This window comes from Myripristis murdjan, chromosome 3 (genome assembly GCF_902150065.1).
Source record: "Myripristis murdjan chromosome 3, fMyrMur1.1, whole genome shotgun sequence".
NCBI classification, from domain to species: Eukaryota; Metazoa; Chordata; class Actinopteri; order Holocentriformes; family Holocentridae; genus Myripristis; species Myripristis murdjan.
In genome coordinates, this window is record NC_043982.1 from 33959984 (window position 1) to 33986883 (window position 26900).

Genomic DNA, 26900 nt, shown 5'->3' on the forward strand with positions numbered 1-26900 from the left:
TTTTGCTAAAAGCAAGAAGGGAAGGTCAAGGCATACACATGGACTAATTTTATTTACACTTGGCTATTGGTGTTCACAGAGAGATGTCTGAAAAGTGCAAAAAATACATATTCATGTGAAATCATTAACTTTCAAAGCAGAAAAAAGTGACTCCCCATAACCATCAAATACATCACTCAAAGTAAGACATCTTAGGCACCGTGTGTGACAATCAAACAAAATTCATGATAATAAAGTGTAACAAAGGAACTTTCTGGTGAATATTTTGATAGGAACTCAACATAATTCACAACATATTTGTTGAAAAAAAAAAACAAAAAAAAAACATCTCAAGGATAATTCAGTTTATTACATCTACATTAAGGCTTGTCAACAACTTTCAAAATTACAATTATTTCAATCATTGCAAAGCTCATTAAAAAGTGTATTTGAAACTAGCCGTTTGTTAAAACCCACTTTTAAAACATTTACAATTATGCATACACTCACAAGCCAGTGCAGCCTTTTAAGTTGAGCGCCGACAGGAATAAATAAGATAAAAGTGTGTGCAAAAGTGAGGATCAACCACCGTCACTTAAAGGCATAATTCAATGTGCTGACTTCCTGCAAAAGATAATCTCTGTCAGAGTGCCACCTCATAGATGACAGTGAGATTTTTTAATGGTAATATTTATTTGATGATGAAAATGAAACCTTTTTTCAATCAAAAAAATAAATATTTCTTAAAAATGTCCTCACTGTCAAAAGTAAACCTTTCTTTTAAGCTCATGACAAATGATATGGCACCCCTACAACCAAATAGCGGCCTCGAGTCAGTCCAGAGTGTGGTCACTTAGTAGAGGAAGGTGCCGAAGTCGCTCATGCCATTACGTTTGAACTGGTTTCCCTGGATAGAGACGAACATCTGGTGGTCGATCAGACCTTCCACAGCTCGGCTGGAGGACGACTCCTTGTTTCTGCTCAACTGGCGACAAAGACGCCACTTCCTGGCTGAGCTGGCGGCTACGTCACCATCCACGCCACCGCTGGTCGGTGTTGTTAACATCGGGGAAGCACGGCTAATGACAGCAAGATCTGCAACGTCTCCCTCCGGTTTTTCTTCAGCTGTCTGTCCACGCTCCTCCGCTGCAGGCTCTTCTGGAGAAGACATCGAATAAGTACAGATTCTGTTTAGTATCATAATGCCTAAAGAGGAGCAGCAGCAGCAGCAGCAGTAGTAGGGGTAATAATCTCTACCTCCAGCTTTGTCCTGGTTTGGCTGGTCCGTCTGGTCTTCTCCACTGTTGGGTTTGACCAGGATCACCCCGTAGCCCTCGTTGTTGTGGATCACATTGTTTTCCAAGGTGATGGAGGGCATTACATCATGCTCATCAGCAAAGTCCTGGAGAGGCGACCACAGCAGACTTGAACACACTCATCAATTGAAATAAAAAAAAAAAAACAAACCAAAACAACCCCCCCCCCCCCCCCCCCCCCCCAAAAAAAAAAACAATAAAATAACAATATATTAAGGATTTTACTTTAATTTTTCTCTCCCTGCAAAGACTGCAACAAAGTTTTATTTTCTGTGCAAACACTCTTCATTTAAATGCTGTTATGCATTCAAGAATTTGCTGTTAAAAAGACGGGCTGGATCACCTTAATGAGCCTCTAAATGTATAAAAAGAGAGTTTTAGGATGGGTTTACACCCTGCACACTTGGAGCAGTGTATTCAAATTTTACTTTGATTCCATTTGTTTGGGCAGGTATAAGGAGGCGGATGTTGGCATCTGGTAGTCAGCAGTGACTCGTGCGTGGAAAGCAGCGTAACAAAATGAACTGCAGGCAAACTGCAGCCTGGACTGATGCTCATATTTCATCATGTGTTCTTAACAGCCATGAACACCAAGAGGATAAATTACAGCAAAGAGCACAGACAAGTGCATCATTCTTAGCTGAAGTTTCAGGGACCAGAATCAGATTTGATATGAATTTAACTGTTTTTTTTCTTCCTTTTTTCAATAATCGGGACACAATTTCAACATTCAGAAACTCATCACTGATACATAATTTTTGTTCAAATGAGCAGCTCAAAGAAGCATGTTTCCCTCTTTCACCTTGATGAGGATCCCATCCTTACAGTGGTGGATGCCGTTGCCAACCAGTCTACACACACTGCCGGGGTAAATCTCCACTCCGGCCCCCTGCAAATGACAAAAAGCAACATCATGAACCACAGCACAAGATCACATTTACAGAAACACAGACACTTTCCCTGCACATCACATTCCTAACATTTATGCGCACATCCCTCACACTACAGCATAGGCTTAGATTTTAAATCAGAGCATTAGTATTATTAGTATAAGGGTTAGTGACTGAATTTAAATCAAATTTAATCGCTAGACATTCCTCGATTTTAAATGGCATTTGATCTCTATCTCTATCTCGGTCATTCTATTCTACATTTGAACTAAGTGAACAGGCTGTGTGGGGACACAACAGGATTTGTCAAAGTAACGCGTCACGAAAAGGAACCTGAATTTGTATTTTTGCTCCATATTTCTGTATTTGTTTAATGGAAGTGGAATGCTGTGAGTCTGTATCCATGTAGACTCACTACCTGACGGTTTTATTGTCCACTTCCACTCCCTGCTGGGTGGTTTGGGACAGCAGTTATTGCGGTGAATCCTGGTGAATGTGGTGAACACTGAATGCTTTTTTCTAGTTCTTGGTTTCACTGGAGAGTTCTGGTATCCAATGGTGTAAACTAGGGGTGCAAACGTGTAGTTGAGTAAACAAGTACCTGTCATAAATGTTTTATACATGTATTTCACAAATTTATGGGACAGGAGATCTTAAAGCCTACACCTTTGCATAAACATCCATTGTTGTTTCCACTCTGGCCGACGCGTTCTGTCACTGACTGCGCTGACAGATTTGACACACACACACACACACACACACACACACACACACACACACACACACACACACACACACACACACACACACACACACACACACACACACACACACACACACACACACACACACACACACACACACACACACACACACGGCTGACAGCAAGCAATGTATCACATGGTTTATTTTGAATTGGATGGAGGAGGAGATGACGTGGAAGGTAAACTGCGTCAAGTAGAAATTATGTATCTTAAAAAATAGAGTAACTGTGCTTAATCATCTAGAATGGAAGCAACCAGTCCAGTTTACCTCCACCCTACACACTGCAGGCCCACGACTACATGTCAGTCATCAAACATGACCTGTCATCCGACCTGTATGTGGCACTAACAACCGATTGTTGGACATCACTCAACACATCTCCCTACATCACGGAAATCTGCCGTTATACCGATGAGTGGAATATGAAGACATGCCAATTTGAAACTACTGAAATCACTATAACTTGTTACCGATGCAATAACCCACATTTAAAGGCACTAAACTGACCAGAAAACCAGCCAATCAGATTAAGTTTGAGTTTTTTTGTTTTTTTGTTTTTTTTTAATTTAAGAGTCACTACATCAATATATTCAACAGTATATTTATCTGGGGCCTGTCACTGCCCAATACTTCTGTGTACTGCTTGTGACATTCAGCATTGATTTTTATTTTTCAGAATAGAATCAAGATATTTGTCCTGGTACGATATCATCTTTTCATGCTTGGGAAACAGATGGCAGGTGGAAATCAAACTGTCGGCCGTGCGTATGCTGTGGCCTGGAGAGGTGTTAAAAAAAGCCTACTACACGAGTGGAGACACTGCGGGATTGGAGCATGTATTTGATGAGGAAAAACTGCTATATGTTTGCATCCTTAAGAGTAAATGCTGTTTCAGAAGTTTCTCAAAATTGACAAGAATAAAATTATATGGGAACAGTGAATACTTTTGATGTAAAAAAAAAAAAAAAAGCTTCACATTTACAGAATTTAATACCACTGTGAAAGCATGGCCAGTGTAAACATACATGTATTGACAAAGACAGCAAAGCTGAGATTTGTGTAAAATGCTTAAAGATATGAAATCTAAGTAAATAAACCAAACATATTTGAAAACAGAGGGATGGTGGGGGACTTGCAGACAAAAAGGGGCTTCATAGCTCTCTTTGGTAGCTCCTGCTGACAAAATCAATTGTCCCTTCAGGATTTTCATCCTCACCTTAGAGCCATAGATGTCACACATGTCCATGCTGAGCTGGGCAGACGTTCGGACAATCACACCGGTGGTTTCGCATTGCAGTACACAGTTCTCCATCTGCAGAGACCCCTGACGCACACCTGGCCACCAGACAGGACAATATAGCAGAGGGTAAAACTCAGTAGCCTATATCAAAACCTGTGTCAATATCTTATCACTTCAAGGGGCGATCACTACCTCAGTGCCAATCACATCTTGTGCACAAGCACCATGCACTGCTGTGGTGAACGCTCACTTCCCCTCCCAAAAAAAAAAAAAAAAAAAAACTCAGCTACCTCAGCTACGGTACTTTAGTTTAGCCTACCGTAGCTACAATGGCAGAGAAAGGAGTCAAGTTGAAAATTCGTGCAATTCCCCACTGCATCGGCATCAGAACCACGCGTGTGGTTGGAAGGGACTTGAAGGAGGCACTGAATCTCAGGTGGGTGGCTTTGAGGGGGTCTGAGTTAAAAAGCTTCAACAAAATTCCACCCAGTCCACAAAGTTACCGACACAAGCTTTAACATCCCTTCACAACTTCACAGCCTTCACAGGTGCTGATGCAGTGACAGTCTGGCCTCTCAGGTAATGAATAAATATGAATGCTGGTCCATGATCTGCACCAAAGGTGTTCTGTTGTATATAGGGATCAATGCAACCTAACATTTTGGTCTTTTTCTGCAGCTAAGTGCAAGACTTTTTATAAAGACGTTGGTAATGCCACATGGAAATAAATTCAGTATTTATTTTTTTTAATAAATACTGTAAATAATGAATCAAAATAAAGCTGTCTGTATGAGCCTATTTCTGATTGAACATGAGTACCGGAGGTACAGAAGCTGTAAAATGCTGAAAAAAATTGCAGTGGTGCAGTTTTGGGTTTCATTACTACGAAACTGTGGTAATGAAACCCAAAACTGACACTGTGCATGTACATCAGTGGTTTCCACCAAGGGATCGACTTATCCTGACCTCCTCTACTCACTTATAGAAGAACAGAGGTATGAGTGTTTCATTGCACTACAATACTGGGCTAAAGCTGAATTCAGCATCACGTTAATTCAATTCAATTCAATTTTATTTATTTAGAATGTGGAATCACCATGCAACATGGTCCCAACACACTTCACAGTTAAAAAGAACAACACACAGCAATCAATTAACAATAACTATTACAAGTGGAGCAACCACCTTAAAGCATCGGTGTTAAATAGATGTTAAAAGGTGATAAGCCCGACAAGTTATAATGAATGTACTTTACAGTTAAAAAGTACAACATACAGCAATCAGTTTAAAATAATAAAAATGAAAGTGAAAAAACATCAATGATAAGTAAGTGTTAAAAAGTGATATGTCTAGCTAAGTTTTAGGGGAGGCTGTAATTTAGTGAGTAAAGGTGGGTTTTCAGTCTTGATTTAAAGATTTCCACTGAATGCGCTTCTTTAACATGTAACGGAGGCGGTTCCAGAGATATGGGGCACGGTAGGAAAAAGCTACCGTGCCAGCCAATTTTTTGTTAAAGAAGGAGTGACCAGGAGACCAGCATTAAGAGAACGAAGAGGGCGTGCTGGTGTATATGGTGTAATTAGTTCTGATAGGTAAGGTGGTGCAAGACCATGCAAGGCCTTATAAGTATGTATATGTTAAAACCTGGAGAGGCGGTAAAAACTTTCTTTGACCCTTAGAGGCCACTCACACTGGCAAGTTTGATCCGCGCCCAAGCACGATTGCCCTTAAAATCCGGATTCTTTGACCAGTGTGATCGCTCCGTATCGTGCTTGAATACAGTTCACTTCCCCCGCTCTGGCACGGTTGAAAGGGGTGTGCTTCTGCACGGTACGGGCGCGTACATGAGCACATGCACGGTCACACACGCAGTGCGCGGATGTAAATCGTGCAACTTTCCTCCTGCCTCTGCAAAATTGTTTAATGTGCGCAGCGCGATTACCGGCGAATGGCCGCGTTGCGCAATCAATAATCAACCATGTTGTCTGTGTCCGTTGTGCTGCTGCAACCGCGTATAAACAAAAGTCGGTTTATAATGAAAGTACAGCAGTCTGTGTGCGGAGATCCGGCAGACCTGGTGCTGGCCAGCACCGCGTCGGCACCGGCCGGCACTGGCCGCGGTGTGCGGCCACCCGGTCACCCGGTCTGCCGGATCTGCCAGGTGCCGCTCCGGCTGTCAGTTGGACCTTTCTGAAGAAGGAGGAAGTTACCTCCGAAACTGTCAAGGTAAATAAACATCCCATGTCTGATTAAAAGGACCAAAAACGTTTTTTAGTTAAAAGGAAGACATGATGTATTTGAACTACATTGATTTATAATGAGGTCGGGCCATGCCTGTTGTTGTCTATTTCAACGTGATGACGTGCACACCGGGGGCAATCGTGCTTGGGCGCGTTTGGGAAAAGGTAATGTGAGTGCAGGCCAGCCGGGGACTGGGGAGGGGGGGATTTTGGCTTTAGCACGATACGGGCTCAGACTTGCCAATGTGAGTGGGCCCTTAGTAGAGCGCTGGTTTTAACTTGTCCAGTGCAGGCAGTGAAACACAACCATAAAATGAATCATAAAAATGTTGTCTGTAGGAATGTTATGAATGTTAGGTTCTAAGGGTTGTGACTGTTGCTTTTCCCATGTTCAAAATGTCAAATGTCTTCTTACAGGTCTCTCTTAGCCTTCAGTGAAAACCAGTTTACATGTTTAAGGCTGGGCAACAGAAGACCTGTTCAGGCAGCATTAGTAACAGTAGAAGTCTGGTGATGTAGTTTTTGACAGGATGATTCGGTAATAGCTTTACTGTTTTTCAGTAAACTGCCACATCCCCTGTCTTCTCCTACAGTCTGGAGTGATATATGATTCATACAGTACAAATCTTTTGTGTCATAGATGTATTCCAGGGTCTGACAGCAATGACTGTCCCGCCTCAGTAATTTATGAGAGTAATAAAGTAATACATGTTGCCGTCTGGATTATTAAAATCACTGACATGCAATGTACTAAACTGCATTACCGACGTTGTCCTCCAATACTAATCCCATCCTGACAGGACCTATGTCAGCTCTCTGCAAATTTACAATTCCACATAGCCTCAATATCACAATCATGTGCCTCCCCTCCAGGTTTAGTCTTACTAACATACAGTCTGCAGCCTAACACAAGTTTGGAAACATGACTTAAATACCTTTTTCATAATAATATTTCCCTTTTATGAATAATGAAAATGATTTTCAGCCCTTTTCCATACATTCTACACCTGTACAAGAATCTTGCAGAAATAACTGTGGTACTGGCCTCTGGTGCAACAGCAATACTCACACAGTATGCCTTCAATAGCATCATGCTGAATGAACTTGACATTGGAGATTTTGATCTCAGCTCCCGTGGACTCAACAAACGAGTCACCCTTGTTTTTGTTCTCGATCACTACCTCGTCAGGAAGCCCGAAACCTGGACAAACAGAGAGGAAATTAGAAATAAACAGCATGGAAAAAAAACAGAATCCAACTGAATCTGACTTTCTTTAAAAGCTACATAGAAATTAAGATAAAATTGAGCTGTCACAACCAGTGTACACCTGTCACCTGAAAAAAGCCATATGTACTGCAAATTGAGAGCCAGGATAAAAAAAATAATAATAATAATAATAATTTTAAAAAAAAGAACAGGAGTGTCAGATTGGGTTTGGTAAAGTAGATATGATCCATATGATTTTACTAATTCTGTTCTCTATAAATACAGAAGTTGATGTGCAATGCAAAGAATCAAAATAAATCAAAATTCAGATGCAATATTAACTGCTTCTGGTGTTGAGAGCTGTCAAGATGCCATGTTACTGTAAGATCAACAACAAAAGCTCTGCGCCCATGGGTGCAGGCACTGTGGGGGAGAGAGAGGTAAGAAAGGAACAGCAGTCCTGACAGCCAGTGTGTGACATATGATGGCGGACATAGTGCAGCTATTATGGCAATCACGCTGCTAACTAAAAGCACAGAAGAAAGTAATTTGCTCCTAAATTTGTCCTTGTGATTGGCAAGTCTGCGCTGATTGAATGAGAAAGTAGTGCTGCAGATCAGGGCATAATATAGAGTACACGTGCACACACACCTTTTGATGTTCTTTTGATAAACTCCCTATTTTCCAGAGAAAGTTAAATTATTTCAAAGAAATACCTCCTGAGTACCAACCAAATCTGACTAAATGATCACATAATATCCTATGCTTTAATATAGCCAACAATATTCTCCCAGAAAGCACAGCATGTGTGTATGCAGCCCATGCAGTGATGATATCACTATAGCTGGTAGAGTCAGACCAATATATCAGGCTGAGATTAGCCCGCTTTATTGTTGCCCATCTGTCATGCTGGATATGGTGCAGTTGTAAAATTGATCAATATTACACTGGTTGTACACAGGAAGTCCTTTGCCTGACTAATGCAACATTCTGATCAGATTCCACAGAAGTATTCTTGAATACGTTAAGCATTAGTATCAGTATCTGGTTATCAAGAGGTTTAATGTTGCACGCTGTTTCAGAGGCTTTTCCACCCTCACAAAAATACAAATCAGGGAGAAAAGTGCAAAAATATCCATGCAAATCCATGGTTTGAAAATGGTCAGATTTAAAAAAAAAAAAAAATGTATCAAAAGTCTTTTGGCCATTGGAAACTTCATTTTACAAATTATTCTAAAAATGATCAAAAGCACATGTGTGCATATGTGTGCATGCAGTGGTGCTGCCAGCTGTAGCTGGATATTGAAGTGCTTTTTTGGCAGAAGGAGAGCTGTATTATGGTAATCTTGGCGGTGAAGTCTTAATTGAGCCGCTCCTCTACTGTCTGTCTGAACCAGCTCTTTATCTCCACTCCCAAGACGTTCCTCATATAATACTTATGCATATGAGGAGAAAGACAACCACAGAAATAAGAGGAAGAAATGGGGAACTGCATCTAAGAACTGAATGAGAAAAAAAAAGAGAAAAAAATTCATGTTACGCATTTGTGGTATACGTGAGTCTGGAGACAGCATGTGACTTAAACACACTCAAGTAATATTACTTTCATTTAAATAAATGTCCTTTTTTGCTACTCTGTCATTATCTGACAAAAAACAATAGTGACTCAATGTATACTCAGTTCATGAATGCCTACATTTGCTGTTTTCTTCCCAGGAAAAATCCTGTGCAGCACCATAGACCTGGGCATCATCTGAAAACTACTAGGGTTGGTACCTGGATTTAGATACTGATCCCAAATTAATACTTTTGGTAATCATTAATGAGGCAACCAAATACCTCACATCCAGAACAGGAACTGCCCCCAGAACACAGTATGTCTTTTGTGTAGCCAGAAACCCCCAACCCACACTGAAGGAAGCAGTCCCTCTTTTTGCTCTGGGGTTGAGTTCCTGAGCCCAAAATGATCCCTACTGCCAAGGTTGTACTCTCTGAGCTTCCTTGTGGCCACCAGGGTTGAGTTTTAGTTCAGAACATCCCTGATTGGTTAAGGTCTGCCTTAACCTGAGTATACCTGCCTGCATTTTTAAAAACAGGGGCAAGAGACCACAAACAAGTTATGAAACGGATCATTCCATGAAGAGATTATTCCACTGATAATGGAAAGAAAAAACGTTTGTGTCCGTTTGCGACTGCATGGCATGTCACAGTCAACCTCCATGATGTAAACGCAGTTTCGTCTTTTCAGCTCTTACTTTTCTAGCACTTGAAATTTAAATTTTTGATCACCAAAACCAAATTCAACATCAGTGTCACAGTAATAAAAATGATCATGAACATAACCTGTCGACATCTTCGTGTTTATCGTTTTGCTTTTGACAGTCGCACTCAGAATGATTAGACACCTCCCTCTTATTTGCATTAAAGCTACACTAACCAGTATTGCATGCATTAATTGTTATTGCCTGGTTTGAACTTTACACATGTATTTAAACATGTTTAAAGCTTTATAAACAGAGTAAAGAGAATAAGCTCCTCCTCCACATCACCTGCTTGCTGCTTCAACTTCATTCAAAGCTTCTCAGAAACCAGACATTCTACAGATAAAGTTACCCAAATTTCAGATTTCAGAGACAAAATAATCCAAGTAATCCAACAAGAGCCTTTTGAGAGTGACATATATCCCTTATTTCCATCCAAAAACATGTTTTTTTATTTACAGGCAATCTACCATGAACCCAGGAGCAGGAGTGACTGTGTGTATATAAACACAACTTTCAACAGCCTCTAGTGGCCAGAAATCGCTTACTGCAGCTTTACGTTCTCTGTTCTCGAGGATCTGTGGGAAGAAAAACACAAGAGCCTAGGGCACTCTTCCCCCAGAGCAGTTTTCCAGGAGCAAGCTCCAGTAACTTGGCCCCTGAATGATTTGGTGGAAAAGGAGCAAATCTTTAGTGCAGGCCTAAATCCTTCTCCCTTTGGCACATGAATGCACACCAAAAGTTGTTCTGTGTTTAATATGTTTCTGTACAATTGACCTGATTCAGTCAGTAAGGAGCAAAAAAGTGCCCACCTTCAGTACACAGCCACACTGCACTGAAAGTGATTTTTTTTTTTTTTAACTCTGCAAAACCAATATTTCTTATGCACAATAATGTCAAATCAGTCTGGTTATGCATTTACGATGTCCTCTTTTTTTTTTTTTTTTACTTATTTATTATGTCTTCCTTTTTATCCTTTTACTGATGTTGCTTGCTATTGCACTATCCCTTTGCTGCTGTAACACTGCAAATTTACCCGTCGTGGGACTAATAAAGGATTATTATCTTATCTGTCTTATCTTTTACGCTTCCAGTATGTACATGAACATGGAAACAAAACTGGATAGCAAGTACAGGCGACGACAGCAGGTCAGGAAAAGACCAGACAAAGAAAACACAAACTAACAAAAAAGATGTAACATACACAGCGATTTCAAGGATTACCGCCTTAAACATGCCTGTCTGTCATGAGTCATTATCATGGCCAGGCATTTATTGTTCCCCTGAGTTTAATTCTCTCCCTGAGGGATTTTCTTGCCATATATTCTTCTCTCTCCCACTGTGCCCAGTCTGCCTCCATCCATCTCCACGATGATTTTTCAGAGGAGATGGATGTACTTTGAAGTGGAAATAAGACCTGTCGGTGCCCCAGTGGTTGGCCAGCTCACTAGCAAACCTGCTTGAAGACTCACACTAGGATCCAGCCGATAGAGGATTTTTGCATTAATAAATATGAATAGATAAAATTATAATGGGGAAATGTTGTCTTTGTCAATTTCACGTTAACATAATTACCAAGCTTGGCCTATACACATTTTTAGGAATTACCGAAAAGTTCAGTCATCAAAATCATCTGTAGGTGTAAACAGTTGATTAAGGTGATAGAAAGTGTTGGCAAACATCAGCAAATATTGAGTGTCCTGAAATCTGCCTGAGACTAATTCGTGTTATCTCCTCAACTTCCCCCGATTTTACTCTCTACGGATTTGATGAAGTAAAACTCAAGCAGAGTGACTACTGTTTTGGAAAAGGTCTACAAACCCAGGCCATGTCCTGCAGGATCAGGACTTTTTCCAAACTAAGATTGTGTCTGGTTTTATCAGCACAAGTGTTAGGGTTATCTAAGAGCCCGCTGTGGAGAAGGTTGAAGGGGGGCATAAAGAGACCCATTCCTTCACAATGGGACTGCTTGTTCAGACTGAAATATCTGATGTTGGTATTCTTGGACTGAGACTGCTGATAGCCAAAATGCTGGTGCAGATATTCAATATTTTCTAAATGGCACAATAAAAAGAATCATCATACATACTTATTCTGGTTAAGATTTTCCGATAGACAAACAGCTTCATACCTTCTACAGTGATGGAGTCTGGCAGGAAGATGGAGCTGGTAACACTGTAGTGTCCGGGGAGAATAATGACAATATCGTTCTGATAGCACGAACCCACCGCCAACACTGGGTCACTATGGAACTACATACACATAAACAAACACACAAAACACATAAAATAAAGACAGACACTAGACTAACCTCAAATATCTCACAGTGTTTGCTCTTCTGGAAACAAGATCATTATTCACTAAACTTTAATTTGTTCATTAAAATACTTGAATGGCAACAGTCTTATGCACTGAAATCGGTCTGGGATTTTGTGTTTACTGCAACCAACTGCAGTAAATCCAGTGAATCTGATCTACTTTCTCATTCACATGTATTGAAAATGCACCGGTCAGCATTCAAACCTATTAAACCGTGGCTTCCCTATTAGATACTCTGGGAGTCATGTTTGTTACTAACTTAATGTAGTTAGAATTATGTTTTTGAGAGCTGTTTTGTGAACACAACACACAACCAATAAGGCAAAAAAAAAAAACCAGAAGCTCCAAGTCTCAGCGATGGAGCTCCTGGTGAACCTGAAAGGCAGCATACAGACCTGTATTCAGCTTTGAGCTTTCTAACCACCCTCCATTAGAGGTGTGATTTATACAATCACTTCCTGTGATTAGAAGTCTACTGAGTACCACAGAAGCAGTGTATCATTTGTCCCTTCACATGGAAATTTGTTTTGTGCCACTAGTCAATGGGGCAGGACAACCAACAATAGTTCAGAGTTCATCCTTTTTTTCAGACCAGAAAAAACATGGGCTCAAAGTTTCAAAGGAAAATGCTGTGCTTGGACACCGGCGTTAATAAATATGCCTTACATCTGCACAGTAATAAGCAAGTAAAAGCAACGCCTTTGAATGTGTTTTGTGATTAAAAAACTGTATTATTCTCTTTTTTTTTTTTTTTAAAAAGGGTCCTTTCATGTTGCCAGAAGTTCTTCTCATAGTATGAAAATCAGTGGCTGCAAATAAATTGTAAAACTATAATAATACAAGTTAGAATGAGGTAACTTGAGCTCTTCCATGTTGAGTACTAAAACTCTCATTATTATCATTATCATTATCCTTAGTAGTAGTAGTAGCAGTCGTAGTCAATTAAAGCTCATGGTGTCTGTATCCTCCTCCACCCACTATAAAGCTACACGCTGTTGCTGCTTGTAGTCGAAGTCCACCAATATAAACGATTGATTTTGTGATTGATTAGCCAAAATTACAAGTGCCCTGCTGAATTGGCCATTCCATGGGAGAGTTTGCAAAATTCCAATATTGTGATGACTGCTTGGAGTGGTGTTGATCAAAAGGCTCTATAGAGGAAATATATTAGCAAGGGAAAGACTGAATATCATCTATGATGCTGATCTCAATCACATCTTCTTTTTCAGGCTCCTCTTTTTCTTTCTTTTCCAACAAACAGGGATGAGGCACAAAAACCTTTTTTTGCATAATAACTTGAACGTACCTTTAAAAGTTTGATAGTGAATTTAGCACTTCTTTCATTTCAGGTTTGTGGAAAGACTGGAAGAATTAATGTGAAAAATTAAGAATACTCATTTTTCCATGAAGGGGATATTCTGAAAAACATTTCAAAGTATCTTGTAAGAAACAGTACAAAGGAAGAGTGTGAGTTGAATCGAGCAAAGTGTAGTTGTTTGTGACAGCGAAAAAATGCATATGGATGCAGGATTTCCTCCAAAAAAAAGTGGAGGTGAACTTCAGTGTTTCAGTACTTGAAGGAATTCACTGAGAAACACTGCACAGCATGCATCAACCACGATTGCAGAAAAGAGAAAAATCTCTCACCTAAAAAATTTATGATGCAGTTTGTTCAGTTTGCAAAGAGAATACTGAAATTCAAAAAGGGCCTTCCTTCACAAGTTCTTAAAATATTATTCAATGAAAGCACACACATTAAAATGGTCCTTGATGCTCAATTGTCAGCTTTGTCAAATTAGAACAAGCACAGGAAAACAGAAAGCAGGTTTTTTTGTACTATTTGCTACTAAAGCAAAATGTAGTCGTAAGACATTCTTTAACACATAACTGAATTTATCTAAAATGGGACAATTTAAGGTAAAGTAGGGTTGTTGACCCATACCAGTAGCAAAGGAATTAAATAGTTTTCTAAACTCTTTACTTTAGTATTTTCATTTGATTTTTATTTTTCCAAAAATAAGTGTTCTACATTGGAAATGTGATTTCAGCAGGTCCTACCTGGACTTCAGTGTCTCCAGCAGAGCACAGCGGCAGCAGTCTGTCATTGAGGAGAGACTGGAGCTGGCTGGCAGTGGTGGAGGCTGAGACTATGTGGACCACCCTGATCCCTGCTGCTCTGGGACCCCGCTGGACACACTGCTGCCTGGCATTACCCTTGTAGCCAAGCACATACCTGGTGGCAGCGTAGCAGGGGTGGAGAAACAAGAGAAATTGTTGAAGGAAAATGTGGTGAAGGAGGTGGTGGAAATGGACTCATGAAGGACACACAGAAGAACCTAACAGAGTATGCTGGGGAATTTGTGTGAAAACAGTTGCTGACAAAGAGACAAATTAACTAATGTCTGTTTGTCACTTTTTTTTTTTTTTTTTTGTGTGTCCTTGTTTGTTCAACACAAAACACTGTTTTCCACCTGCAAAAAGAGCTGAGCTAATTAGTTTGACCTTAATCAAGGTAAACATCCCTGGAGTTTTGAAAGGGTATAGAAACACTGAATTCCAAATTAATAATGAAATGAAATGAAATATTTTTACATTAATACTGCCTTTGTATTTTGGATAAGGCATTTATTAATTTGAGTTTTTTTCTTTATTTAAACTTATCTTTTTTCTTCTTTTCACAAAGAACATAGCTGTTAAATAAGTAATTAAAGCACTATTCATCAAGTCCACCAGTGGGTAAGAGAGTCAATTGAGTTGCTGAGATTGTCCTCACTTCTCTTTATCATTTGGCCTGTTTACCAGCTGTCTCGCCAGCTCTGGACTCTGGGGCTAGGATGGGTCAAGACCTACTGTTTCACAAAACAGAGGTCAAGCCAAAGGCCTCAGAAAAGATTCACTCTTTCATTTTTTTTTAATCCCCTCTCTCTCCTACCAGCCTCAAGGCCCCTTGTGAGCTGAAGGACTCTTCGGAAACACACCAAACTCATATTCGAGCTGCCCATCATGAATCTGATACAAGCAGTCAGTTTCCTTTCCTAGTCCAAAATGATAAAATCAGACAAACTATCAAGTGAAAAAGGGACTCCAAGATACTCTTAAAAGTAAAACTATTAAAGGCTTTATTGCATGGCTAGTTAAAGTAAAAATATTAAAGAAACCTTTACAGACAGACAGACAGATAGATAAATAGACAGAGTAAAAGCCTTTTCTAATCCCAAGCACTTCAAACTTCCTTATAGAGCTCCTAAAACAGTTTGGCATGATCCTTCATGACAACTACAGCATGTTCAAAAAATGCTTATGTGTGATTTTCACCGTGTCTTTTGAACTAACAATGCAATAAAGACTTTTCATTTTTGTTTTGTGCATCCTCATTGAAAGCGAAAGGCAACCACAGAGGCTTCCACTCACAAACTCTGGAAAGAAACTAGGCTCTCCACTTTGAAATCTGAAATTTATCCAGCATAAATTCTCATCTATTGTTTATGCACTACATTCTTATTCAATTCCAATTAAATTACACTAATGTGTATGTGTTACATGTGTAATTTAAATACTGACACTAAATTACTGTATTTGAACTTAATATGTGCACATGGCTGCATGTGGTAGTACTATAGATGTATGCATATATGGACCATAAAATAATAATAGACTAAAAGTTCACAGGGTTGGGGGGCAGTGAGAGGCACAGACAAAATGTTCTATGATTTTGTATAGCTATTGCTGATGTTGTGTGCTTTGGGACATTTGGGCTGCAGAGTAATTCCTCTTTGAATCCTCAAAATGCAATATTAAAATCTGTCAAAAAAAAGTATCCAATATGAGGCCCAACAAGAAAACAAGGAGGAAATGATTCAGACATCTCCTACCTTAACAATGGGTTCTCAATTATGCGCAGCTTGCGTTTGAAGGTTTCCAGCTGTTCATAGAGCTTCAAGCCCTCCACCATGGACACATTATCCAGCTCCGAGTCAGAGTCACTGCTGAGCCCACTACGTAGCAAGGAGAACTCATGGAAGCACTGGGAGCAGCGGGCCAGCAAAGATTGGTACTCTGCCACCAGGCCTGCTGGGACTCTGTCCTCCAAGATGTCGTAGTAGCTGGAGTTATGGATGAAGAGGAATGGAGGTAGAGGAGGAGAGGAGCAAAGGCAGGAGCAGTGGGTGAATTAGGAAGGAAAATTTTGAATTCAACAGAAGTACATGGGCGTGAGATAGAAGAGGAAAGAGTGATAAAAAGTAATGAGAAACAAAGCAGAAGATCATTAGTAGAGGGTGAGATAAGAGGCAGTAATTAAAAAAAAAATATATATATATATATATTTATGGGTCACAATTACATTGTCTGGGACATACAGATCAGCTACGTAATGTGCTTGGATTTTAGCATACAACAAAACAAAGTATTTTAAATTGTCTGGCAAATTGAAGAGAGAAAGTTCTGCCTTCTCCACATCTAAAACTATCCTCAGCCGTAGCTTTATACCACCCTGGAGTGGCTTCTGTGAAACCAGTTTAAAAACATGTTGCCGCAGCACTGCCATCTTGTGATCTCCTAGTGCATAGTGTCATCTTGTGGTAAGAATAACAACTACAATTTTACATAAAAAAAAAAAACAGCATTTGTCTTATGATTATTCTGTCAGATTGTACAATTGATCTAGAGCTTTCTGAAGCATGGTTGAACTACAACAATTCACCACACTTCAGTTCCCTGCTCCATGTGAATGGTTTTGATGACATATTTAGATTAATGAGGCTGGACCAACCCGTCACTGTCACATCACTCAAACACAAAGCGGCACTCACAGTCTGAGACGAGGCTCCACACAACGAACAAAATAGTCAAAATCATCATCGTCATCTTCCTCGTCCCACTTCCTCCAGATGTGCTTGTAGAAAAACCTGTGAACAGAAGTGGGAAGAGAGACAAAAGGGGCAGTATACTTTCAAGTACATACAGAGGATAAACTTCATGATAGTGAACACTGTAAAAAGGCTGACAGGTGGACTGGTGTTTATTGACTAGAATGATTATTCATTTTCACTAGAATATGAATAATCACACATTCATGTTCAAAGGACAGTGCATCGCATACTGGAGCCATTTTTTTTTTTTTTTTTTTTTTTTAAAAAGCAGACCTCAGGAATGAAGTTCCAGGATGACACCTACCAAAGTGAAAACTGGTGGCAGAGGTGGGAGCAAGCAGGCATGGTAGAATAACAAATAAAGTAATGAGTGTACGTAATTGCTGAAGGCCATTTTTCAAAATAATGTTTTGACCTGGATGTGCATCATTAGCATGATTCCATTTGGATCCAACATGCTCCAACCTACCATTAGCTGGCAAAGCAAAAATGTTTTTCTTCTCTTCGCCCTAAAATCAAGAGAAAAGATCTCTTTGCGGACTGCTCTGTGTGCCTACGCCCTGCTAACAAACTACAATGGCTATGCTAAGCATCCACACTTTGCTTTTTGACCATTTTTCTCCAGCATAGTCACAGCAACACAAATTCTTAATTATACACATTCTTCAGCTTTTAGCAGAGTTGTCTTACATAATTAAGCTTACCATTTGCTTATGCAACTGAGTTTCTTGAATTGCTATATTATTTACTTAGTTGTTTATGCAATGCAATTTAAAATTTAAATTATTCAGAATCTACTTACATCCATAAGGGGTGGGAGCAACAAGTATTATTAAATTATAATAGTTGTGATTAAAAAATGTATGTCAACTGAAAATGAGAGCAATGAAAATACATAAAGACTACAAAAATGAGTACAAATTTGACAAGTGATACGAAAAATCCACCCTAATAAAGAATCAAGGTAAAACGGCATTTCCTATGATGTCCCTCAGGGGTTAGTTTTAGCACTCAAGTTGTTCTGGGGATACTTTGAAGCAACTCTGAAAGTGGTCACCAATGAATGAATAAAACACAATGCTATTTGTGATTCTAATATATTGGCTTTGTTCAAGTTTAACAGCAAACAAATATCAAAAATGTTATTTAGAAAACACAAGACTAAGTCAGATGTTCATGTGAAGGTGACAGTCACAAACAGTTGCTGATTTCACTGAAATGTTTATAAATGTAGGATCTACATTGCTCAATTAAATTGCTGGTTTTTGGTCTAGTTTCTTGTGCTGTTGTGATTTTCAAAATTTAAACTTGTACCTGAGCATTGACCCCTCAATCCTTTAAGTATAGTAATCATTGTCAGTAATGTTGCCAAGGGTTTTATTTTGGGACTCATGTCCTGAATGTTTTGAGATTACCCCACAATATTGATTTTTTTTTAAGACATGTGTCAGGTTTTCCATCATTCAAAATATCTGTGGCCTTTCACATCCAGGCTCCATTACGAGTGCTGTCTACAGGGATCTGCCCTATACAGGGGTTGATGTAAGTTCTGTGTAGCAATCAGACTGGGTAAGTTATTTTATGTGAAACAGATCTAAAATCTGACTTTGGGTAAACACTTAATCCTAGCTTGGACTGACAATTGCAGCTCATAGTTTCATGGTTAGATGAAAAGGTCTACACACTAAGCTGAAAAAAAAAAAGTTTTCCAAAGCAAAGTGAAGTTAAAAATATTTTTTAAAAAGTCAGTTCTCTATAGTCTGTCACCAGGCAGCCAGCTAGTTAGTCAGTTAAGTAATAAAGTCTGGTCTTGTCCAATTCATCCTACCATTAAGTTCTGTTTGTGGACACCTACACAAAAACTGTTTCGCTTCATCTGAACGGTCTACATTTTTCCAGTTTGAGAGCTTTTCCTGAGATGTGAAGAAATATGTTAAAATTGGATTTGAAGTTTACTAAGGCACACTAGACTCCTCTAGCAATTTAGAATAGGTAAGCCTTATTACCCAGGCCACGGCATGATCTTTGTTACTAGACTGTAACATTAAGAAATGTCATCTTCCCAACAGAAAATGAATCCAGGACATATTGCTGTTAAGGAGTGTGTCTGCAGCCCAGCCACTGAGATGACTAACATCAGACTTTGTCTATACTATCTGCCAAAGGAATTTACTAGCTGACTAACATTGTCATCAGTGTTTATAATCCACCATCAGGGAACACATCAGCAGCGTGTGACCTAATTCACTCAGTAACTGTGAAACTACATACAAGGTACCCATGAGTCTTCATTGCAATCATAAGCGATTTCAATCATGCCTCTCTCTCTCTCTCTACCACTCTTCCTACCTTCTATCAATTTGTCAAGTGCACAACTAGACAAAATAAGACTTTGGATCTGCTGTGTGCAAATGTTAAAGATGCCTAGAACCTAATTTTACTCACAACATCATACAAACCAGCTGTTCAGCAGCAACCAGTGACAGTGAGAACAGTGAGGAAATGTTTGCACGAGGCAATGGAGATACTGTGCGGTACCCTGAAGGCCACTGACTGGAGTTCCCTATATGAACCACATGTTGAGCACAGTGAGGGCATAACAGACTCTGATTATATCGGCTTCTGCTTTGACAACGCCACCCACACAAAAAAATGTTAGCTGCTACGAACACAACAAATCCTGGGTTATCAGTGACCTGAAGGCCCTACTTAATTAAAAGGAGAGAGCCTTTAGGACAGCTGACCGGGTGGAGCTCAAACATGAGCTCTTACCAAAACAGAGTAAAGGAGAGAAAGGATCCCTTGATAGAGGGAAACTAGAGGACAAACTAGAGGACAAACTGGAGAGGATCAATACTACATTCTTTTGACATCAAATGTCAGAGCAGGGAATGACACACCCAAGTTGACTGCATCCAATTACAAAAAAGTGGGAGCACCAAAGATCGACATCTCAAGGGAGCAGGCAGTGATTAGGTTCGCTAGATTCTAGCCAAGTTAGCTGTTGTTAGCAATAACAGTTGATAATCACACAGTACGTGGTATATTGCACATACAAACACTAAAGCAACATGTCCACAGATAGAAGTTGGACTCAATTGTGTGTACAAGTGATTTAATGACACACAAATAAGACAGAAGTGATACTGAACAGTACATGACTATAGCTTTCACTACTGTCAATGGGCAGAGTAGCCATTGGATTTCAAGGTCTGCGCTGGTGAGATTCCTCCAACTTCAAGTTGAAATTTCCGAAAGTGAACTCAGAAGGTTCAATTTCCTAGTTAAAATGGAACGCATATAAAGCTGAGGATACCACCACCTTCAGCTGCAGCCATATTTGTTCACATCCCCTTCATTCACAATCACCACAACTACACTGACACACAATGCAGACCACGCCACATCCCCCAGGCTGGACTTTACATAACAGCCAACCAGGTGAAGAGAGATCTGGGAAGAGCAGGGCAAGGCTGCTGGACCGAACGGCATCAGCCCCCAGGTGTTGAAGGCATGTCCTGACCAGCTCTGTCGAGTATTCAAACACCTTTTCAACAAGAGTCTTTGGTGCAATGGAAAACTTCATGTCTGCTGCCAGTGCCTTGAAAGGGTCGTCCTGCAGTCCTGAATGACTACAGCCCGGGAGCTCTAACCTCTCACATAATGAGGGTCATGGAGACGCTGATACTAATGCACCTCAGATAGGCGTAGAAGATGTTTTCTTTTCTCACCCAAGAAGTTTCTGCAGTTCTAACAAACTGGTGGGGAGTCCCACGTTTTTAACGTGGGATGGTTATCAAGGTCATTGATACAACTGAGCTCCTCCCTGTTGTGACGACCGTCGTTAGTGTTGGCAGAGACTCTCTCTTTCTGCAATTCACTGTCTATCTCGTTCAACCACCTCCTCTCTCTGTCTTCTCATACTGCTGGCTCGCTATGTCACTTTCTTATCTCATGCAATGTGTAGCTCACTCCTATTTGACTGCTATTGTGGCCGTGTTGGCTCAAGTTACAGGTGAAAAAATCCCGACATGCGAATATCTGAATCCCAGAAATGAAAACCAAATACCTACCCAATAAACGAATCTGAATAGTTGAATATTTGGTTCCAGCCCTAGCGCATACACAGTCAAATCTGAGCTACGTGTTTCGATGAGGTAGGAAGGTAGCAGACAATGAAATGGTCTACTTAATTACTGCTGCAGGCCCTAGTGCAGTCTAAATACAGTTCATTTAATCAGGGACTACCACTGCATTTTAATGTTCAAACAGTTTTCATGTGCCCCAGGACAATGCAGTCTGCAACAGTGAACAGCCATTGCTATCTTTTCTATGCACACAAGATAACCAGAGACAACAGTTTCTGATGTCTCATTTTACCCAGGATGTGCACAGAGAGTATTTTCTAAGGATTGTGCTGTTTTCCCTGCTTGTTATGCTGCCATTCTCAGAGTTTTTCATGAGCACCTGAACAAGAATGTGAAATCTACCATCCACTTGTATCTGGGATATGTGAGAGCAGCTGGAAGTGTGCTTGCCTCAGTTTGAAATGAGCTTCATCAGCCTTAGTAACTGGCAATCTAAATGGTGTCTGCAGTGTTTCAAACAAAGGAAGCCAATGCATGTATTACACACGTTTCTAGAGCAAGTCTAATCACATCTGTGCAAAGCATAATTTAATTTAAGCATAAGCACATATGCTGGACATACTATGCAGTAATAATAAATCCAAACGTAGTTTGTGCCATAAAATTTGAAAAAGCATTATCTGTTTCAAAGTTTCATAATTCAAAAAGGGTAACTAGTAGCCCTATAGTTGTCTTTCAATATCATGTTAAATTTAATTACTTGTAGAGTTCATTTAAGTTAGATAGTTTGTTGTAATGACATTAACTGTAGCCAAATTGCTTTTTGATTACATTGGGATGAAATTTTTGCGGACAGTAAACTTCTTAATTACAAGTTTGATTTGATTACATTTAGAGCAGCACTACAATAATTAGTCCACATTATCAGGAAAATTGAACATACAAATGTCTCAAAAGTGGACTGGACTGTATGCAGGGAAGGTCATAAGGAAAACACATGGTTTGTGGCTGTTTATGTTACCTGGCATGCATTCCAGTGACCACATGTGTCTTTCTGAAGGTTGCAGAGTGTCCTTATTAAGTCTTCAACCACTCATTTCCTCATAAACTACCAATTAATAGTGATGACTTTAAAGCTGAAGCCTCTCTAAAATCCTGATGAAATGCTGTTCAAGAAAAGTATATTTTCAATTAGAACAGTCTGTGAAATGAGTAAACAAAATCCATCTCCAGTCTTGATTGTGTAATCTTGAATATACTAGAGTTTTGAGCTCTAACAAATCAAATTTTAAGGTCCACAAATGTCAACATCAAATCCCAGCATCATGTAGAGTTATAGCCCACTTAATACTGTGTCTAGTTTACCAACCCCTTCAACAATTATTTTTCAATTCATGCCATAAGTAATTAAGACTTTAACATTCACTCATTTTGTATGGTTAAAATACAAACTTTACATTTGTCCAACCTAGCTTGAAATTAACCGCTGTCTTGATTATCAAAGATGCCCTACAAGAAGACACGAACATGATTAAGCTGGTAAGGCAGCATATTTTTGAGGGATTATTTCCTGGTGAAGAATCCCATTTTCCTCCTATGGGTGACTGACAGTAAGCAGAGCAACAAGCAACAATATTTAAAAAAAAAAAAAAAAAAAAAAAAAAAAAAACATTCATGATGAACAGGCACAATTAAGTAATGCTGAAACAGAAACTTGACTGAACAAAATTAAGGCTGCATTTCTGCAGGTGGATGTGACTTATCTAGCTAGGGCAATTTTCAAGTCTGTGGAAGTTTGTCTTTTAAATGAAAAAAAAAATGGCAGCAAATTGCTTCTTCTGATAAGAAAACTGGCTATTTCCAACTACAATAGCTAACAATAACTGTGTATTAAGAAGATAAAGGGAAGGTAAAATGTGATCGCCTGTTAAAAGACAAATTAGTAGAGCCAGTTTCTAGCATGTTTAAGCCCTAAGGGTCCCGCCCTGACAAGACAAAAGACTAGGAGACAAACACTGTGAGGCATACTTACACTCTCTAACCTGACAGTCACATGAAACCAACACAAACACTAGATTGCACAAGACAAGCACCATGACTCCACCCAATTAACACCTTTCTGACTGTCTTAACCAGATCCTATCAGTCACACACTCATTCACATGTTGACACGACACGAAAAACTGTGTGTCCCTCCCAATCAGGACACCATCATACACACCTTCAGTTTGTGCACCTACAATAACTTTTTTAAAGAGCACCATCTATAACTGAGCATGACTTAAAAAGTGTATAGCAAGTGCAATGGCTCCAACAGGTACCCATCCAAATACATTACAAATAATTGCTTGACAATGTTTGGTGTTTTATGTAGATTTTTTCCTCTAAAACAATTCCCTGAATAGTATAAAAAGGAGAAAAACAAACACTGGAGACACTGTGGCAATCTGCTGATATATTGGCATCATAAACATCATACTTAACCAGCTCAAACACACACAAAAGAGAAATTAGTCAAATAGAAGAGGCCAAAAAGAGCGTATTTCTACATTATCCATTTCTATATTTGTGAAGTCACTGAGAGAATGAGTTACATATGCCCAGTTTTGGAAGCTTTTACCCCCAGCACTGGAGCAAAGCAATACCTGAGATGTTCAATGGAAAGGGCAGTCTGGTCAAAGTCCCCAGACTCTTCGTAGACCACCTGAAGCTCATGCAGCGGCACCATGTGCTGAGTCGCCTCCAGCAGCGCATTCATGGCCTCCTCAGTGAGCTCACAGCCCCTGGTCTCACACTGCAGAGGCAGCACCAGCTTCACACTGGCCTTCAGTTCGCTGAAGTCCACATCTTGTACCTAAAATGATCACCAGTATTACCTAAAGTTCAACTGAATTTTCATAGATCACCCTAATACTTAGACTCTAGGGAAGTGATAGCAAAGAGAACTAAACATTTGAAAGTTTGGTTACATTTTACTAGCATTGGCAACAATAGTGTTTGTTGCCATGAAGTGCAATAAAACCCTTGCAAGTAAGGGAGGCAACACCAGCAATTTATTAAAACATCAGTTCAGCAAGCACAACACTGTCGGGGAGAAATGTGCAGTTCTATGTTGTACCAAAAAATAAAAAGAACCAATAATGGCATCAAATTAGTACCTAGGTGATAAGCAGTATTGCTAAGAGTATTGTTAAAACCTTACAAATACCGACCTCTAGTCGTCTAAAAGTAAGGGGGTGAAAACATCATAGAGCAACAGGCGCAAAAGAGGGTTAGACAGGTGTTAGACTTGGCCTCACCTCCACCAGAACATCAAAGACATCTGTAGACCACAGGGCCTGCCAGTCACATGGCTCCACCACCTTCTCCAGGTAGTCTGCTGTGAAGGCCTTCACCTCTGATTGTTTACAATCACCTGGACACAAACAGCAAACATGATTGACATACAAGAGCCAAATCAGAGGGTGACAACAGACAACAGTCAACAGTCAACGCTAAACCAGCATCAGCCATGCAAACCACAAACCAAAAATCCAGAGAGTCGCTGTGTCCTGCCATGGCACATGGACAAGTTGTGATTGTAGTACTCTCTAGCCCAATGTTACGGTAAAATATACCTTACCCAACCTAAATGAGCCTAACCTACCTTACCTAATGATGATATGAATGAAACAGGGGATATCATGCCGTCTGTGTGTGTGCGTGTGTGAATGAGTGAGAGAGACAAACCCAGCATGTAGTCCTGGTAAGCCTTGAACCTCTCATAGAACAGGAGGTGGTTGGTCTGGAAGGTGTCAGGAAGACATGCGTTGCCTCCCTGGCGCTCAGCTCTCTGAAGCTGGGTTCCTGACTTGTGGTCAGAAACCCAGTGGTCTGTGCCGCTGTCATCACCATCATCTTCATCATCCTCCTCATCATCATTCTGAAACAGCGCTGTGGGCAGGGAGATTTAATACTAACCAGTGACTAAATGAATGCAAGATGTCATAAACTGAAAAGTTTACTGTGCAGAAAAGGTATCCGGCCTGCACTGACAGACAACTTTTTGGACACTAGTACTGTATGTTAGGTGACTTAACAAAGGTCAACTGTTAACCAGAATGACTTCATTATCTTAATCTTAATCTAATTCAGTTTTGGTGGGCAGACTTAGAATTAGAAGTTCCTCCTCCGTGGCTGAAGGTGATCTAATCAGTGAAATCATCCCATGTCAGTTTTGGTTTGAATGAAAATCTGCAGCCTCTTGGCCCTCCATGGCGCACAGTCCCTCATCCCTGTTACAATCACAGCTCAAGCTAAACAACGTTCAAAAAAGTTGACTTTAATATTGCTTTGCTTATTGCAAAACGCACACATACTGGTAATCACAGTGAGGGCATGTTTACGAAGCGTTGCAGAGTTCTGGTGAATTCGGCCTGTGTATAAAGCCGTCAAACAGTACTTTGCCAATAAAATCATAGCTAAAAAGTACAGACTGTGGTTAGCCAACATCAGCTGCACTCAATGGCTGATATTATTTAGCTAGGCGAAGCTAGCGGTAGGTAGAAGAGGTGGGAATGACAGCAGAACAAATTATACACGGTTTTTAAATATATATATTAAAATAAGTACTGTTCAATTATATGGATTCATAATGTAACAGTTAAGAGATGATTCAATAAGAAGGTCATGCTTTAAGTACGTAGGTCTGACGTTAATGTTATGTTTGTCGTTTGGCAAAGCGACATTGGCTAAATTACCCGGTTTTTGAATCAAGTTGTAACGCAACTCGGCTAGCTTAATAAACGACAGCAACTTTAACGCCATTTATTGTTGAAGCCTGAAGACAGGCAGCTTTCAGCACCACCCTTAAACACACCTTGACTTGCACTGAAGGCATTCTGTGCCACATCAGAGCCGCTGTTGTTTTCCGTGCTGAGCTCGACGTTGACGAAGGAGTCCAGACTGAGCTCCACCGCGTCCACCTCGTCCGAAGCCTCATTCTTCTCCGACACCGTGTTTTCCCGAGCTTCTGGCTCCATGAAGAAGTAAAGCGAGGTGCTACACACTTTGCTAAGTAAGTCCCTGAGAGCTAAAGAGCCGGTGTTGTCGCTCTGTCTGTTTGCTTGCTTTTCCGCACAATCTCAAAAACTCTATCCGCCCAAAGTACTTTCAAATTTTCCCTGGTCCGCGCCGCCGCAGCCAATCAGCAGAGACGCACCCATCAGAGCCTCTGACGTAATGCGCAGCGTGTGATGGTTGGTGGAGGACGCTCATACGCTTTCTTGAAACAATTGTAAGGAACAAAACTAACAAGTCTGGGCTATGAAGTCGTAATTGCGGGAAAAAAAATAATTTATAATTCTGAGTTATGAAATCAAAATTATAAGAACGACAACAAGTCGCAATATGGCTATTTTAAATGGTTTTGTATGTAATGGGAATGGGCTTCCATAGTACACAGCTCGGAGCTGAATAGATTTTATTCCAACTAGGGCTGTGGAGTAAGAGATTACAAATGTCATTATAAAACTGGAAATTATAATCAGCTATGCCATAGTTAGATTAAATAAACAATTAAATAAATACACAAATAGGCAGAAAGAAAGAAACTCATCAAGTTATAGTTGGTATTGATTGATTGATTGATTGACTGATTGAAAAACATGCCTGAATTCGGAAAAGTCAGTTTTAGGTGCTAAAAATCAAATCTATAAATTTGTCAGGTCTTGACGTGTGAAATCC

At 40.0% G+C, this 26900-nt stretch overlaps 1 protein-coding gene across 2 annotated transcripts; it reads right to left on the bottom strand.

Moving 5' to 3' along the window:
- shcbp1 (SHC SH2-domain binding protein 1) lies at positions 1–26342 on the bottom strand. 2 transcript variants are annotated; one of them, XM_030076087.1, is made up of 13 exons: positions 26035–26342; positions 24906–25109; positions 24476–24591; positions 23822–24030; positions 17029–17124; positions 16090–16320; positions 14276–14450; positions 12030–12150; positions 7500–7631; positions 4167–4285; positions 2098–2184; positions 1237–1381; positions 1–1134 (listed from the first exon to the last, which is right to left on the bottom strand). In XM_030076087.1, the coding sequence occupies exons 1-13, from the start codon at positions 26195–26197 to the stop codon at positions 833–835; spliced, it is 2100 nt and encodes a 699-aa protein (XP_029931947.1). In that variant the 5' UTR covers positions 26198–26342; the 3' UTR covers positions 1–832. The 2 variants fall into 2 exon arrangements, with proteins under 2 accessions (XP_029931947.1, XP_029931937.1); XM_030076077.1 differs by having other exon boundaries at positions 3–1137.
- Between the last annotated feature and the right edge of the window lie 558 nt (positions 26343–26900).